The sequence below is a fragment of the Eschrichtius robustus genome, chromosome 6 (assembly GCF_028021215.1).
Source record: "Eschrichtius robustus isolate mEscRob2 chromosome 6, mEscRob2.pri, whole genome shotgun sequence".
In the NCBI taxonomy this organism is placed as follows: Eukaryota; Metazoa; Chordata; class Mammalia; order Artiodactyla; family Eschrichtiidae; genus Eschrichtius; species Eschrichtius robustus.
In genome coordinates this window covers 18,779,835-18,798,474 of record NC_090829.1, presented here as the reverse complement: position 1 = coordinate 18,798,474, position 18,640 = coordinate 18,779,835, and the positions used below count along the sequence as shown (strand labels likewise).

Genomic DNA, 18,640 nt, shown 5'->3' with positions numbered 1-18,640 from the left:
CCATAGACTTAATAATGCAAAATATGAAACTCTGAACTTTTAGGAAAAAACATAGGAGAAAATCTTCAGAGCTAGACCGAGATTTCTTAGACTTGACACCAAAAGCAAGATCCATAAAAGGAAACATTTATAAATGGGCATCATCAAACTTAAAATATCTTGCTCTGCAAAAGACCCTGTTAAGAGGATGAAAATACAAGATACAGACTGGGAGAAAGTATTTGCAAACTATACATTGCACAAAGGATTCATATCTAGAATATACATACAAAGAATACTCAAAACCCTACAGTAGAAAAGCAAACAATTCAATTAGAAAATGGGCAAAAGACATGAAGAGTCATTTCACCAAAAAGCACATACAGATGGCAAATGAGCACATGAAAAGATGTTCAATATCATTAGCTATTAGGGAAATGCAAATTAAAACTTCCGTGAGATAGCACCACACAGCCATCAGAATGACTAAAAATTTTTAAAGTAACTATACCAGACCCTGGTGAGGATGCAGGGAAAGTCATTCATACATCGCTGGTGGGAATATAAAGTGGTACAGCCACTCTGGAAGATAGTTCAGCAGTTTCTTGTGAAACTAAACTTGTAATTACTATACAGCCCACCAATTGCACTCTTGGGCATTTATCCCAAAGTAGTAAAAATTTATATCACACAAGATCTGCACAACAATGTCTATAAACAAACTGGAATCAGCCCAGATGCCCACAGGTAAATGGTTAAACAAATTATGGTATATCCAATAAAAAGGAACAAACTATCACTACACAAAACAATCTGGATGAATCTCTAGGAAATTATGCCAAGTGAAAAAACCCAACCCCCCAAAAGTTACATACTGTATGATTCTATTTTTATAACATTTTGAAATGGCAAAATTTTAGAAATGGAGAACAGATTAAAGGTTGCCAGGGGTTAGGAACAGTGGGGAAAGGCACAGTAGGTGGAGGTTCTAAAAAGGCAACAGGAGTATCGTTGTGATACTGGAACTGTTCAGTATCTTGACTGTGGCGATAAATACACAAACCTATTACACACACACACACACACACACACTCGAACTAGTGCAAGTAAAGCTGGGGAAATCTGAATAAGACAGGTGGATTGTATCAATGATGTCAATATCCTGGTTGTGATATTATACTATTGTTTTGCGAAATACCATTGGGGAAACTGGGCTTTCTGTATTATTTCTTATAACTGCATATAAATCTAGAATTACCTCAACAAAATTTCAGTTAAAAAATACAAACATAGTGTCATCACACCTAAAAAATTAGCATTAATTCTGATTATCTGCATGACAAGATACATTTTAAAAGACCATGATAGGATAAATTCAAACAGGATGAAATGCACCTAGGAGAAAAGTAAAGTTGTAGAATAAGGTGCAGTCAATTAAATCAGTGAGGGACACCTGTTTAGGGTGGGAGACCTAACAATTAGGTGTCCTAATGACCAGGGCACTCATCAAGGCTTCAAGCAACATACTCTGAGGTTGAGTTTCTGGGTATATCTTTCTTCGTGAGAGGCACACAGGCAGGACAACAGCAAGAGATGTCCCAAAATTTAGGTGGCTCCATTATGTTATGCAGCAGTTTGCACTTGTGTAACTGTGTTCTCCTACCTGTGAAGTTCCAAATCTAACTCCACTATGGGCAAAATACTCAGTTTCATTCCTGTCTTAAAATGAAAACTACTGCTTCTTTCTGAGCCCTGTAGGCAACATCTTCAATATCTTTATGCCATTTGTATCGTATATTCCAAGTTCCTTCTTTGTTTTGTTGTTGTTTATGTAGCACACATACACATTGGGAATGAGATGGAAAATCAGTAATGCCCATGAACTACTGATGCCAGGGGATGTTTAATTGGGTTACATAGAAAGCATGGTGGCCCTACATGAGGAAAGATCCATTTTATGCTAGGACACTAAATAGGGAAGTCTATTTTCAGCTCAGACTCCAAGCTGAAAGTGACTCCTTTCACCTATGAAGTGTTTCATAGGTGAAACCCCTCCAGTTGTTAGACAAGGCTCACTGTGGTCCTGAGAACACAATTCAGTGGAGAAAAAGAAAAATTTGTTATCCACCCACCATTCTCATTAACAAGAAATGTCGTCTACCAGCCAGGAGTAATGTGTATTGAAGTCAAGTCTCTGAAGAAACCAGTTAATAGAGACTCTTCCTGATGTGAATGAGTAAATGCAAAAGCAAAGAATGCACTCAAGGCGGGAGGGGACAGTAAGCTTACAGTGTGAACAGGAACGACATATTGGCCACAGCGAGAAGGGTGCAAAATTGGGAATAATTATTTCCTCAGCCACACTGGATGAGAATTCTCAACGGAGCTAGACCAAGATACTGGAATATCTTGTGTATAATTGTTTGGCTCCTTGTGAATAGTTATGTTCCCGTTACTGTAAAGAATTGTTCTTGTTCTAGCAGTCTGACTCCAGTATCTCAAGAAGGTCCACTGGGTGGAGCCTCTTGGGTGTTTCCAACAGAGACTTGAGCCAGGTGACTGTGACTATTTAAGATTCTGGTGCTCAGTGTGGCAGAAAGTAGCTAAGCAACATTTTTTGCATAGAGCTGCATTCACAAAGCTGATCCCTCTTTCTTGCGGCCTGTTAGTATTCTATTGCTGCTGTAACAAATTCCCACAAATGTAGTATCTGAAAACAACACACATTTATTATTTTCCAGTTCCATAGGTCAGAAATCTGATACAGGTCTAACTGGGCTAAAATCAAGGTGTTGGCAGGACCGCAGGCTCCAGGGGAGACTGTTTTCTTGCCATTCCCAGCTGCTGGTGGGCACCCACCGTCTTGCGCATGGCTCCTCCTTCCTCCATCTTTAAAGCCAACAATGGCTGGTTGAGTCCCTTTCATGCTTCAAATTTCTCCTGCCTCTTTTTCTGTCCTCCCATCTCTCTCTCAGTGCATCCAGGAAAGGTTCTCAGCTTTGAAGGACTCATGTGATTAGATTGGGCCCACACTGATAATCCAGGATAATCTCCTAATCTCAAAATCCCATAACATTAATCATATCTTTAAAATCCCTCTTTCCATAAGAGGTAACGTATCCACAGGTTCCAGGACGTGGATGTCTTTGGGGGACCATCATTCTGACTACCCCAGGGGGCTTGCACTTCAGGGGATACTGATACCATGAACTGACACGATACCCTAAAATGTCTCCCTCGAATACAGTAAATTATTTCAAGAGAATCCCCTTGTATGTGACCAGAAGAAGAAAAGAGCAAGGCTGAGCTAGGACATGGCTGCTAAGCAGGTTGCTGGCATCACTCGCTGCCTAAGTAACTAGTGCCCACACCCCAGCTTCAAAAGGTATGCAAACCAATTCATGCCTCAGGAAAGTGATCTACTGCTTCAGGATCTTAAAGTATGGCCTTTGGATCAGCAGCATCACAATACCCAGGAGCTTATTAGAAATGCAGACTCTCAGGCTGCAACCTGTGCCCTACAGAACCAGAATGTGCATTTTAACAAGATCCCCCAGGTAATTCATAAGCATATTAAAGTTTGAGAAGCACTGGTATATAGAGTTCTAATTGTTTTCAACCTTGGCTGCCCATGAGAATCACTGGGGAGGTGGCTTTTTGTGGGTTTTTTTTTTAAGCTTTATTTTGAAATAATTTCAGACTTACAGAAGAGTTGCAAAAATAGTACAGAGAGCTTCCATATACCCTTCATTCAGCCTTCCAGATGTACATGACCATAGTACAAATATGAAAAGGAAGATATTAACATTGGCCCAATATCAATAATGAAGCCTCAGTATTTATTCGAATTTCACCGATTTTTTCCCCTAAAGTCTTCCTTCCTTCCTTCCTGCCTTCCTTCCTTCCTTCCTTTTTTTTCAGGAACCAATCCAGGATCCCACATTTAGTTGTCATATCTATACTTAGTCTTCTTCAGTCTGTCCTCAATCTTTCCTTGACATTTTTTACGGGTACTGGTCAGTTGTTTTCTAGACTATTTCTCAGTTTTGGTTTGTCTAATGTTTTTTCATGATTTGATTAAGGTTGTGCATTTTTGGCACATACTCACAGGGAATACATGATGTTGCTATGTCTTATTACTGGTGGTGTTAACTTTGACCACTTGGTTAAGGTGGTGTCTTCACTATAAAATGACCATTTCCCCTTTTATAATTAATAAATAACTTAGGGGAGATACTGTGACACTATGCAAATATTCTTTCTCCCCCAACTTTCATCCATTAATTTTTGTGTTTATTGGTGGATGTTACTTGCAACAATCATTGCTGTGATGTTTTAATTGTGATTTTCTATGTGTTAACTGGAATTCTGTAAGAAAGAGCTCTTCCTTCTCCACCATTTGCAATGGAAATTTATTTTATTCTATCGTTATTTATTTTGTTCCTCAAATTGTTCCAGCTTTGGCCATTGGGAGCTTTCTTGGGTTTTGTGTCCTTTTGACTTACTCCCATCTCTCACTCTCTTTTTTCATGTTATTTTTATTAATAGACTTTTAATTTTTAGAATAATTTTAGATTTATAGGGAAAAAATGCAGACAGTAAGTACACAGAGTTCCTGTACACCCTTCACTCAGCTTCCCCTAATGCTAACATCTTATATAGTCATGATATATTTGTCAAAACTAAGAAACTAACATTGTACATTACTATTAACTAAACTCCAAACTTTGTGTGGATTTTGCCAAATTTTCCACTAATGTCCTTTTCTCATTCCAGGATCTAATCCAGGATACTTGTTGCATTTTGGCCCCCATCCTTTTCTGAGCACTTCCTTCCTTACCACAAGATTCTGCTCCAAACTCCTATTTTCTCTTCCCAGTTATGGAATAAACCACTTCTCTAAGGAGCCCCACCCAGGAAGTTTTGAAAAATCCCAAAGACCAGGCAACACCCTAGATTAGTTAAATCAGACCTCTGGCTGTGAAATCCTGGCATTTGTACTTTTAAAAGCTCTCCAGTTAATTCCAATGTGCACTTGAGATTGAGAACCACTGATCTAGACCTTACTTCAGGTAGCTGAAAAATAGTTAAAACTATGAACGATATATGATATCACTTATATGTGGAATCGAAAATATGACACAAATGAACCTATCTATGAAACAGAAATGGAATCATGCACATAGAGAACAGACTGATGGTTGCCAAGGGGGAGGGGGTTGGGAGAAGGGATAGAGTGGGAGGCTGGGGTTAGCAGATGTAAGCTTTTATGTATAGAATGGATAAACAACAGGTCCTACTGTGTAGCTCAGAGAACTATATTCAATATCATGGGATAAACCATAATGGAAAAGAATATAAAAAAGAATGTATATATATGTATAACTGAATCACTCTGTCATACAGCAGTAATTAACACATTATAAATCAACTATACTTCAATAAAAAAAAAAAAACTATGAATGATAAATCCCTAAAGACTTAGATGTATTTCCCAGCAGGTTCTTATGTTTCCTGAAGACAGGAAACACTGTTTTGTTCATATCTAACCAGCACCTAACCCAGAACGCAGCACACAGCAGGCACTCAGAAATACAGAATGAATGAAAACGAAACAGGTGAACCAAGTCTTGGCTCCTTAGTGAAATTAGCCTCGGCCTGATTTTTTCCCCCGAATTCCTATCTCACATTAGACCTTTGTGCCATTCTGAGGTTTATGCCCACCACAAAGTCCCTGGGCACATTTCCCAGGCAGAACCCCTTGCATCTCCTCCCTGGAATCGCCATTCTGGCTTCCCCTCACTGGGTCTGCTGTCAGCTCCCCTCGTTTGGGTTCTGTTCTGCCACCTTTACCTCCAACAGCCCTTATAGCAAGTGTGTCAGAAAACATAGCAACATCTTCTTTATTCCTTTTGCTTTGTCCCTCTAAACTTTTTCTGACCTGCTTCAATGTCTCAGCTTCTTCTGCAGAGAAGTACAAAGGGCACAGGCTCTGTAGGCAGCAGAACCAGAGTCAAATCCCAGTTCTCCCACTTATTAGATATATACACTTGGGCAAATAGCTGAACCTCTCTGAGTCTCTATTTCCTATTGTATAAAATGGGGGTTATATCACCTACCTTGCAGGATTGATGTGAGATGTCAAGAGAACATTTTTGGTAATCCAGAGCATGGTGTGCGGTCATAAATGGCAGTTGCGATGGTCATTGTCGCTGTTATTATTGCTGTTATTATTACTATTATTATTATTATTATTGGTAGTGGGAATCAGTTTCCTGAATTACACACTATTATTTGAAAGGGACAGGGCAAGGCAAATAAATTCTGTAAAAGAGAGCAAGACCTCTACCCATCTGTCCCAAGGATCTAGAGTAAGTAGTAGAAGTTCATTTAGACATTGCAGAAATCACTGCAGGCTCCTACACAGTCCAGAGTAAATGGTCAAAATTGCATAAAGGCAACCTCAGCTAAAGCAAATAACTGCTGACACCACCATCGGTTTGCATAACCAACAGATGAAAAGTAACATGGGGGTGGGCACACTTACATCTTCAGAGTGCCTTTGTTTGCATAATCTCGTTTGACACCTCCCAACTGAAAGGTAGCTACTTTGACCATTTTGCAGATGAGGAAACTGAAGTGATAGCGATATATTCACTGAACAAGCAAGTGATAAAAGTCAAAACTCACACACAGGTCTTTCTCACTCTGACATCCTTGTGGCTTCTACCACTGGTGGGTTTTTTTGGTTTTTTTTTGGGGGGGTGGGTGGTGGAGGGGGACAGGGATGGTGGTTGTAGTTTTTTGTTTGTTTTTGTTTTTATTTCTGTGTAAGTTTACAGGTGTCTGAAGAGTACTCACCTCCAGGTCTACTTGAAATAGGAGTTTTCAGGAAAAGGCTTAAAAGACTAGACTACCTCATTGAAGAAAATGTCAAATTAAAAACTGGGTGAAGGGGATCAAAAAAGTATAAATTTCCAGTTATAAAATAAATAAATCATGGGGATGTAATATATAGCATGGTGACTATAGTTACTGTACTGCATATTTGAAAGTTGCTAAGAAAGTAGATCTTAAAAGTCTTCATCACAAGAAGAAAAAATTTGTATGGTGACAGCTGTTAACTAGACTTATTACAGTGACCATTTCACAATACATACAAATATCAAATCATTATGTTGTACACCTGAAACTAATATAATGTCATATGTCAGTTATACCTTAATTAAAAAAAAAAAATCAGGAAAAATATGCTGGCCTTTCCCCTTCTCATTTGGCCACCCCATCTTCTCCCTTTAGCTTAGTGGAGGAGTGTTTTCCTAACAACTTGTTCGTGCCACCAACTAATCAATCAATCAAGTAACTAACCAATCAACTAACATGCTGAGCCTATGCTAGGGGCTGTGGGGACGCCAGGAAAGATGCCTAGGCCCTGCCTTCAGGCCAGTGCCGGAAACAGAAATAACCCACTGAAACAGAGTACATGGGGTCAAGGATCAAAGGAGAGAGGTCTGGGAAGGGGCTGCAGGAGCAGGGACCCATCTGGCATGATGATGGGAGGATGGGTTTGGGATGCGGTAAGGACTGGAGAGGGAGCTTCTGAGGGAAAGAACAACAGTAAAGACCAGGAGGAGGAAATGAGGGGGTGATGCACCAGCTGTGAAGACAGCAGCCGCCTGTGGCCCATACTTGTTTTCAAGGAGTAGTGAGAAATAGGATTGGGGCCTAAATATGGTGTGTCATGAAACAAACAGCAAATTTGCTCATCATGTGCTGAGACATAGAGTTGTGAAGGGTTTTGAGCTACACAGGCATAAATCTGATGTTTAAGTCAGCTCTAAACATTTGCTAATCACCTCGGCACTGATTTGTTACCTGATTTAAACTAACTAGAATAATTAGTTCTCAGTGTTAAAAAAAAGAAAGTACTCAAGACACCCACAGACACTGCAAAGTGCCTAGTACCTTGGTGTATTCAAATTAGAAATTTCTCTTAAATGTTATTTGACAGGAAGAAACATCAAAAGCGAAAGCTGCGATTTCAGAACAATAACATGTAGGTGCAAGCAGCCAGAAATGGAGCAGAGAAAATTATGTAATCTTACTGGCAGGCAAAATGTCCCAAACCAAATACTTTTAAAAATGGTATGGAGTACCTGACTGCTACCTTTTCTGAAGTGACCAGGAGAGAATTCCAATTTTCATAAGTCTTGTACCCAATATTAAGGTTGCAAATTATGTCTTTTTATTCACGTGTATTTTGTTAGAATCTTTACTTAAACCTGTCCGTACAGTGAACATCTCTGAGGCACACACAGAAAGACTGAGATAATAACTATGTTGTGGCTTTTAAAACTAAATTGTAAGATAAATAACAAAATGCATGGATCTCTGCTAACCTTTAAACTATTTGTTCTGATGCCTTATCTTCCTAGATTGTTCTGTGGACATTAAGAGATTTCTAAACAGAATGCAGGCCTTTTCTTTGTGGGGACGGAGGATTAGGAGGTGAGAAAGCTTTTCAAAAACAGACATAAGATGTTCTATGCATATATTGCAACCCCAAACCCTGGGAAAGTATTTTTCACCTTCTTAACCTATATTTGAGTCCCAGACTGTAGGCGGTATTCTGATTCATACTTACCCACGAGCAAACAAGGAATCAAGGCGTAGGAAAACCACATGATAAGACTTGTCTCGATTTCTTCTAGAACCATTGTGAGGGTCTCTGTTTGGCAGGCTCAGTTTGACCTGGAACATTGTTTCCTTCCAGAATGAAGCACTCTTTCCATATCAGCCATCCTTGCTTCAGAACGCAGAAGTTGGAGCTGAGTCTGAGTCGCTGTAAAGCCTGAATTGTTCTGGAAAGAGGAGCCAGCCCAGACAGCTCAGGAGAAGCGGGCTGGGCAGCACCCTCCTTTCTGCCCAAACCCAGATGTTGCATCAGGGGGTGTGGCCTAGGAGAGTTCCAGAGAAAAGATAACTCTGGGAAGCTTAAGAATCTGCATGGGGGAGATACCTGGATCATAGGCTCTGCCCTGGGGGACCCTGGTGGTCTCCAGAGGCACCCCTGGCAGTAGCAGGCAAGATTATCTAAACTTCTCATCAAATAGCTGTTCTCTTCCAAGTCTCTCTCCTGTGAGTTCATGCAAGCTAGGTACTGATTAGCTCTTTTTCTACATCTCCACTTCAAAAAAAGTAGAGAAGTTTAAAAAATTTTTTCTAAATATCTTTTATAGAGTCGGGAGGTGAAGAATATATAGCTTCATATTTGCTTGCATCTGCAAAAAGAAAACCTGGAAGGAGATAGAGAAACTACCAAGATTGTTTACCTTGGGGCAAAGGGAGTGGGAATTGGGAAGACAGAGGAGAAAAATGGGAACGAGACTCTTTCCACTACCTTTTGTTTGTTTGGGGATTTTAAAAAAATTGTTTTTATTGTGGTAAAATACACATAACATAAATTTACCATCTTAACCATTTTTAAGTATACAGTTCAGTGGTATCAAATGCATCCAAATTGTTGTACAATCATTACCAACATCTGTCCACGTAACTCTTTTCATCTTGTAAAACTGAAACTCTATATCCATTAAACAGTAACTCCGCCTTCTCCCCTCTCCTGGAAACCACCATTATACTTCTGTCTTTATGGTTTTGACTACTCTAAGTACCTCATATAAGTGGAATCATGCAGTACTTGTCTTTCTGTGACTTGCTTATTTCACTTAGCATAATGTCCTCAAGTTTTGCCCATTTTGTAGTATATGGCAGAATTCCCTTCCTTTCTAGGGCTGAAAAATAGTCCATATACCACATTTTGCTTATCCATTCATCCACTGATGGACACTTGATTTGCTTCCACGTTTTAGCTATCGTGAATATAATGCTGCTCTGAACACAGATGTACTAATATCTCAAGACCCTGCTTTCAATTCTTGTGGGTGCTGTGTTATTTTTTATATTTTTTGATTACTGAACCATGTGACTGTATTATTGAAAACTTTATTTAAATGTTTTAAATTGGAAGGAACATCTTATGATAGGGTTTAGCCCCTTAAAATGTCAGATTTTTAAAGACTCTAAACACTCCACATGTGCAAACGCTTCAGTGGAAAGAACATGAATTTTAGAGTGCAACACATTTTGGTTCCAGTGTCAGAATTTATTTGCAATATAACCTTGGGAAAGTTACTTATTTATTCATTCAACAGACATTCACTAAGGGCTTATTATGTACTAGATCCTGGGAATTCGATAGTTCCTGCCCTCAACCAAAACCTAGTGGAGAAAATGGACATGAGAATAATCACAAATCAATACTGAAAATGAAGTGACAGAAATATTCACAAGGGAATAAAGGAGCATTAAAGAGAAACACCTAACCCAGCCTGGGTGATCAGAAAAGACTTCCTGGAGGTGACTTTGGGCTGAGTATTAAATGCTGAAAACAATCAGCCAGCCATAGCGTGTTTAGGAAACCACGAGAAGTTTGATGCAACTGGAGAGCAAGGTTGGAGTTGCAAGAAATGGGGCTCAAAGGCAGACAAAAACAGGACTCAAGAGGGAGCTTTGAATGCCTTGTTGAGGAGCTTAGAGCTTATCCTGAGTCAATGAGGGTCAAAGGAAGGGTTAAAAGCTCAAATATAATCTGTCATTCCCTGCATTTGAGCTTTAAAAAATTTATGACTTGGGTAGAGAAAATCGTGGAAGCGGCCAGACTGGAGGCAGGTGGGCCAGGAGGGAGGGATGTCGGTCAGCCAGTTGAGAGATGATGGCTTCCACTAGGTTTTCCCATGTCTGTGTAGAGAAGTGACTAAATTCAAATGATGGAGGTAGAATTGACAGCTCCTAGATGTTGAGTGGATTGGAGGAGGAGGAGGCAAACATTATTTTCAGGTTCTAGGTTTGAATAACTAGGTGGATGACAGCACCTCAACCTAAATAATGTTAAGGAGGGTGGGGTGGGAGCAGGGCAGGCAGGGTTGGGGATGGTACAGAAAAAGGCTGCATGTGTTCAGCTCGATACACTTGAGTTTGAGGTGCTCATATGGGCAGGGGGAGTCTCCAATATTCAAATGATCTTTGTCTCAGTTTATGAGTGTCAGGGTATGGCACCACTTCCCCTATGTTCAGCATTTCCGTGGTAGCTAAGACCAGGAAGTGGGTGAGAACATTCAGGGAGAGTATGTAGATTAAAGAGATGGGTGGATACGCTCCAGGAGAAGACCTGCATTTAAAGGACCAGCACAAGCAAAATGACATAGGAAGATATAGGGGGAATAAATAGGCCAGAGAGGTGGTCCTGGAACAAACTATGGTCTTGGAAATGATGAGGGATGGAGTGATCACCAAGGGGGGTGCAGAAGAGAGTCACTGAGTAAATTATCAAAAAATGTCTCCTGGATTTACATCACCTAGAAGGTCATTTGTAATCTCAGTAAGAGGAGTTTCAGTGGAGAACTTGGATCAGAAGCTAGCTAGTTGTAGGCTGAGGACTGGATGGGAAAAGTAGCGCTCTTTTAATGTGAAGGGGAAGAAAGCAACTCTATGAGCATCGTTTTTATAAAACAATGATGCCTTGCATAATATTTGTGGGAATTAAAGAATGTAGACAAAGCACATTAGCACAGTGCCAGGAACACAGTAGGTCTTCACAAATGCTGTATTAACCATTTGTTATATTAATAATATTAACAATAAATACATTAGGGTTTATTTGCTCTGACTGGCTGGCCCTTTGTGGGCTGCCCATCTTTCACTTTGGCCCCTGGATCAGCAAAGAAAAGCTTCCAGTTGGTGACATCTATTAGAGGGTGGTCATTAAAAGCATGGGCTCTGGAGCCGGACTGGGTTGGCATTGGGGCTCTGCCACTTAATAGTTGTGTTTTTTTCGCCAAGTCTTTTAAACAATGTTTTAATGTCCTCCTCTGTAAATTGGAGACAATTATAATAGTACCTAATTCGTAGGGCTGTTGTGAGGATTATATGAGATGGTACACTTAGAACAGAATCTGGCAAAGTAAGTATACAATAAGTATTCGCTGTTTATCTTTTAACTACATCAAGGTCAAGGACACTTGCTGCATCCTCTCCTTGATCCCTGCACTCTATACACATTTCCATATATTATACGACAGACTTTCAAGGTATTGATAAAATTTGATTCCCAACTTTTCAGATGAGGACACATGTGAAATTTATTTACTGTAGATCCCAGAGCCAGTCAGGGATGGAGACAGGAATTCCAACAGAGATCTACCTAACTCCAAGTTCTTTTCACTCACCTTACTGCCTCCCAATTAGTATCAAAGGAGGGCTCACAATGTGTCTGAGGGACATAAAAGAGTTAGTGATCTAGGGGATTAGCAAAGGCTTTAGAGAACGGACAATGCACCATAAGGAATTCCAAGGATGTACCTATTTAGATTTGGATAGGAAAGATGTACTTGCAGTTAAGCATTCCAACTGGGAGAATGGCATGGGAAAGCCCAAGGATGGAAAAGTTGAGGGGAAAACAGACTGAGGATGAAAAGGAAAAGGAAAAGGAAAGCAAACAGAAAATGGGAGAAAGAACAAGACTCATTTAGTTATGCGATGGGGGAGGAAGGAGAGTTGTTCACCAAACCTTGAGGTCTTAAGATAGCTCAACCTGGGCATGGGTCCCTGTCAAGATGCCCCTGCCCAGCACTGCCATGTTGACAAGGCAGTACTGCCTGCCAATCCTTTACAAGCCACTGCAAAGAGAGCCTCTGACTTGGGCTCAGCACACCTCTAGGGGCACTGAGGGGTAATGCTACCTGCCTGCCACAAGCTTTTGAATGGCAGTTCCTCTCAGGACTGGTCCATGAACAAGGAACTCAGACCATCCACCTTTGCATGGGCCATGCCACTGTGTGAGAAGCTCTGGAGGGCCGTGCCTCACTTGCTAGCCCCTACCCTTGCCTGGATCCCCGACTCTGATCTTGCCTTTCTCTTCTGGCTTTGAGGAACTTCTCTTTCTACACTTTCTCATCAGCTGGTTGTGATATTTTGTCAACGCAACATGCCAAAACCAAACTATCCTCTAACCTGTTGCTGCACTTCTCAGATTAATTTCCGCTGCACTTCTCAGATTAATTTCCACAGCCTTCCAGAGTTGAAGATGATCAGTCACCTATGCCTGAAGATGAACCGCTGGAAGAACAAAGCTATTTCCTATCATAAGCAAGTATAGTCTAGAAATAGGAATTTTTTTTCCTATTACACTATTTGCTGCTTGAATATTTAATTACAGAAGGAAAAGCAAGGAGTTAAAGGTTTTTGTGGAAAAGAGTGGGGAAGGAAAAGGAGATTGCTGGTCAAGGAAGAGAATCCTAAGCCCTCTGAGCCCCATAGGGCTGGGACTAGAATGAAGCAAGGGAGGCACCAGCGTGCAAAATTTCAGGCACTCACTCTTAGGGTTGTGCAAATGCAGGGTAGGTCCTGGTGCCCTGGCACAGACCACGTGGTCAATTAATTGCAACAACCCTTCCTTGCTCTACTTAGCACAAAATAGTTCTCTTCCCTTTACCAAGATTCCTAAATATCAATGTCCTGTGTTTTAGCACATCTGACATTTAATTGTAATCCACTGTCTCAATTATTACTTTTTTTTTTTTTTCTGGAAGTAACATAGTGTATTTAAACAGTGGAATTCTCCTTGTCATAGATTTTTCTAACTCCCGCTTCCACTGAGTCTGCTCCAGATGTAACTTTCACACACTTTCAAGCTCTGGTTTTCAGGGTTCTTACAGCCCTTTTTCAACCTCCTCTGAACAGATTTTCTTCTTCCATTTCCTGCCTCGTTTATTGTCTGGCACCAGCGCAGAACATCAGGAATTTAACCTCCCTTAACCTCAATTCTGTCCTTAGGGTGTGATGAATTAAAACCCTTAAGTCTGTCAAACTGCCCTCCTTCCTGTAGTTATAACTGATTCTTTTCTATGTGACATTCCCCAACAACTCCTCCTAAGACGTAGAATCAGGCCTTATTCAGAATAGTCCTTTGTAGTTAAAAGTTCCATGTTTAAATAAAATACCATTTTATTCAATTCTAAAATTTGAAAACCTGAAACAATGCCCTGTAAGTGAAGATCTTAATAATTTTCAAATGATTTTGATTGCTGTATTTTCAGTCATTCACTGGTTTAATCCTAGTCATCAGTGATTCTATTGAGTGAAGCACACAATATGGTCAAAGTCCGTTTTATGAGGCCTCCTTTGACCATCCTATATAAATTAACACCCCACTCTCACTCTCCGACCTCATCTTGCTCTGTTTTTCCTTCATAGCACTTCTCCATTAGGCATTACATCACTAGAAATGAAAGTTTTAGGACAGCTTTTGGACAAATTTGTCCATTTTCTTCACTATCATTTTGCTAGGTTAGAAGAGTTTGGCACCTATGCAATCAAACATTTGAGGTGAGGTGGTTGGATGGGTGGTTGAAGGATAAATATCTCCAAAAGCAAAACAAAGATACAAAATCATACACATAGATATAACCGTTCAAAAGGTATTTTTCTCATCTTGACGCCAAGTGATTATCATACGTGCTGATGAAATCAGTACTTGTCTTCTACAACATCCCCCTTATCTATAGTCTAGAAACCACATCAAAACAAGTATATGTTTGGCATTACTTGTTCCAAGAAAAGACATGCTTATTCAGGGATCACTAATTTCTTCTACAAATGCTCAAAAAAAAACATAAATTTAATAACCATTCCGGTATTTAACCTAAAACAGACACTTTAGTCTCATTCTGGACTCCACCTGTCTCCATAATTTCCCGAAAGCTATCTGCAAATGTTCTACATAATTTCTGAGCCTAGAGATTTAAAGCAACTAAATACCTTAACTACCTTAGATGTCTATTCTTAATTGTCTATTTATGTTTGTTTTCCTGTTCCAGAGTCATTATCATTCCATGAGGTACAAGAAAACATGGAGAGGAAATTGAGTACTCTTTGTCTTGTCTTCTTTGTAGTTATAACTACAAATAAAATTTGCAACATTATTTCAAAATACTGAGACCAGCTTTCCCTGGAGCTTTAAAAACAGCTTAAAAAAGTAATTTGAGTGGAAACATTTAGAAAATCAGCCAGTCCAATAGGTAAATTAAATGTTTGTGTGAATCCTTTGTAGGCATCAGGCCTATTCTGAAGTATTTGAGATAATGAAAGTGCACCGGCCAACAAACATACCCTCAAAAAGACACTGTGGTTTAAAACATTTACCTTTGTGAACACTGCCAATAATAACAAAAACTCCTCCTCCTGCTCTTCAAAACCTCACCAAGCCCAGTTTATGTTCTACTCATTAAACAAGTCTCAGCAAACTGTATACTTTCAAATCAAAAGAACCCCTCATTAGTAAACCAAAAAAATATATTTCTTTGGTCATTTGGTTTTAGGTCATGTAACAGCAAAAAACTAGGGTGTGGAGTATGCACAGTATGCTGGTCTGTAAGAGTTCAGGAGATGACAGTTGAGTCATATAAACTTGCTAAACCAATAGAACCAGTTTATCAGAAGGGAGGAGCTTCCTACTTTGCCTTGCAATAGAATAAAATACAGGTTTTCCCCAGAAGCAGTAATATGGCATTTTCAAAAAGTTCATTGGATGCTGTTCAAAACATAAAATGAGGATGTCATCTATCCTACATCAAATGTACTTTAAGTTAGAAGCAACCTCAGTTGTGAAGCCATTCGAAAAGTTAAAGGATGTATATAAATACAGGATTACAAAGGATCTCCTTTTCTTCTAGCAAAATATTAAAGTGGAAAAGTTAAAGCATGCTGTAATGCTACATCCCTAATTTATTGATTTGGACATTGCACCTCAAGTATTTCTGCAAAATGGTAAGTTTCCAGATAACTCCAAGTTACAGGAAAAACAGCGAGTTAACAGTAACTGCATTTGGAGACTTGGAACTAGGGGGATAAAAGCTGGGAAAGAGCCTCTTTTACACTTTTTTAAAAACCGTATGTATTGGTTAAAAAAAGGGAAGCATCCATACCATCTGATGCCTTCCGGGAATTCAAATTTAGTATTATCAGCTTCTCATTTTTCAGGGGAAACCAGAACTCTGAATTTTATGTGAAATCCCCCAATTTTAAAATGTTAACAATTATTTTAAGCATTGTGGGTTGAACTGTATTGGTTGTATCCTGAACAGGGCACCTTGCAAGATGGGAGAAGGGTAGTGGTGGTGAGTTTTGGACTTCTCAACAGCAAAAAAAAGTGGCTGGGCTTGCCCAGAGAAGAGCTGCCTTTTCCTAATTCTTACAATGTACCTACACAGACAGTAGTGGCCCTGCTTCTTGCCATCTCTGGATTAGATGATAGAATTAAAGCATTAAAGCTAGAGATAACTTATGTGCCACTGATCTATCGACATATCTGAGGATAACATCATTCTAACAACCCAAGTTGCTCATCTGCTAGGCTTTTTATTCTTCCAGCAATGGCAGTGGATTGCACTTAGGCCTTCTGATTTTAAGTGATATGTCTGCGACACACCATCTTTAATAGTGCCAGGTGCCTGTGTTACTGTGTATAGTCCAAGATGTGTAATATATTTTTGTGAATATGTATTCAGCTGAACTTAACGACTTACGACCAAATAACAGATACAGCAGCAATAGCTTTTTGTCATTGAGTTTATATAAAGTTCTGAAAATTCTTCTTACAAGATTTTGGAGAAGTTATTTGTAGAAGTGGGTTGGGCAGGGTTATGTGTATTATGAATATTTAAATTGATAGCTAAGCATCTCCTCACAGGTGGAAGAAAACTACTGTAATACTGCTCTTCCCAGGACTTTCCTCCTTATCTAAAAACAAGCACACAGAAGCCAATGTGTCACAGTATAGAGTGTATCAGGCTGGGAATAAGGAAACCTGGCTTCCAATACAAGTCCTGCTACTAGCTAGCTATGTAGATGTTTTCTAAGATGGTTCTAGTTCTTAAGAAAATTAATTCATGCTTTTAAAAAACAGCCATTGATGTAAAGATGGGTTTTAAGACTTTTTAAAAATTGATAAAATGTTGAAGTAGAAAATTAAGTAGTTCCCAGTGAGGTTTCATCACATAACAGGAGGAGCACACAATAACTATTATTGGCACACATGGACTATCTAGGAATTCCCTAGTTATTATAAATCTAATTATGGCACAGAAATATGCATTCTGCTTCCAGTGCTACTCCATTCCTAGCTACTTTCTCAAAGTCCTTAACATCAGCTCTGCAGGGTTTGCTATAAATAGCTCATGTCTGTGATACAAAGTAGTAATTGAATTGCTCCCCTTTTTTTTTTTAAACAAATATCCATTTTTTAAATAAGGAAGACTGGGGGGTGGGGACCACAAAGAGGTGGAGAATAAAAAGAAAGCATCATCAAATGGTTTGTTTAAAATTAAAAAATGTTTGCTACATAGTCATTTTACAACTACTTTAAAACTATTTTCCTCAATTTATATTCAAGTGATTTTACAGCAAAAAAGGTAAGAATACATGACTTTTGTTTCCATTAAACTTGCCTACTAATAATCATCTTAACAAACAAAGGGGGGCTGAGGAAGATAATGAAATATGAACTAAAAGGCTTTAAAAGCAGATGTAATGAAGATAGAAAATTGTACGATGTCTATTATCTGCTAACTCCTATTGCTTAGTGGGAGAAGTCAGGGCTGCCACCCAGTGGCAATGTAAGTCTTTAAATGACTTGAAGATTTCGAGAATTAAAAAAACATTTAAAATAAAACAAATTAAAGAAAACAAAATCAAAAACCTCATGAATTAGACAACTTCAATTTTAGAATCAGTAATTCTGGTGTCTTAAATGTCTGTTCATAACATATTAAAGAATGGAAACATTCATTTGCTTAGGCAGCATTGGGGAAATTTTTTAAAATCTCATGACTTTCTACTATTTACTAAGTTAATGTGGTTTTAGTAAGTATTTTCTATTAAAATATTGAAGGTACTTTGCTTAAATTAAATCTCCAGAATTTATAGTGGGGGGAAAAGCTGTGACCATAAAATATAACTGGTTTTCTTCTGTGATGTACAGAAATAGATTAAATACGCTACAGTAGCCTCTCATCCATACACCCAAACTTCTGCTTGATGAACAAAAACTTAATAGAAGCATCTGCAAAAATAAGATTCTAAAAATAATTTTCTCTAACCATTAGCACATCACATCTTTTCCTCAGGTATACATCAATTTTAGTGTCCCAGTCAATAAAATTCAAAGCTGAAATAAGAAAATGAGAATAGTAGAAATACTATTCCTGATAATTACTGATTTTTTTTTTTTGGTGGGGTTGGGGAGAACCAAGTATCTCATTGCCTCTTACTTCTTCAAAATTTGGCCATAGCTTTTTTCACACTGACACAGATATAACATATTCAAAAACAAGATGCTTAGGTAAAATAACACTAGGGGAAAAAAATAACACTAGAGCATCCATTTACAGTTTGAAAAGCTAAATATCTCAGAGACTGTTTTGTTCTCTTGAATAATTAGATGAGAGAGAAGCACCAAAGGGGGGGAAAAAAAATCTTAGGAATTTAGAGATTTTTGTTTCCAACAGTTGTAAATTTAAATTGTACAAGATATGTTTTCTAACCT

The 18,640-nt window shown here is 38.9% G+C and overlaps 1 protein-coding gene across 2 annotated transcripts in view; it reads right to left on the bottom strand.

Moving 5' to 3' along the window:
* IL20RB (interleukin 20 receptor subunit beta) overlaps positions 1-8,829 on the bottom strand; it is a 29,695-nt gene extending 20,866 nt beyond the window's left edge. For both annotated transcript variants that reach the window (XM_068547320.1, XM_068547321.1), the window contains exon 1: positions 8,624-8,829. In XM_068547320.1, coding sequence (XP_068403421.1) covers positions 8,624-8,696 — 73 coding nt within the window. In that variant the 5' untranslated portion in view covers positions 8,697-8,829. The remainder of the gene's footprint in view (positions 1-8,623) is intronic.
* Positions 8,830-18,640: the final 9,811 nt, after the last annotated feature.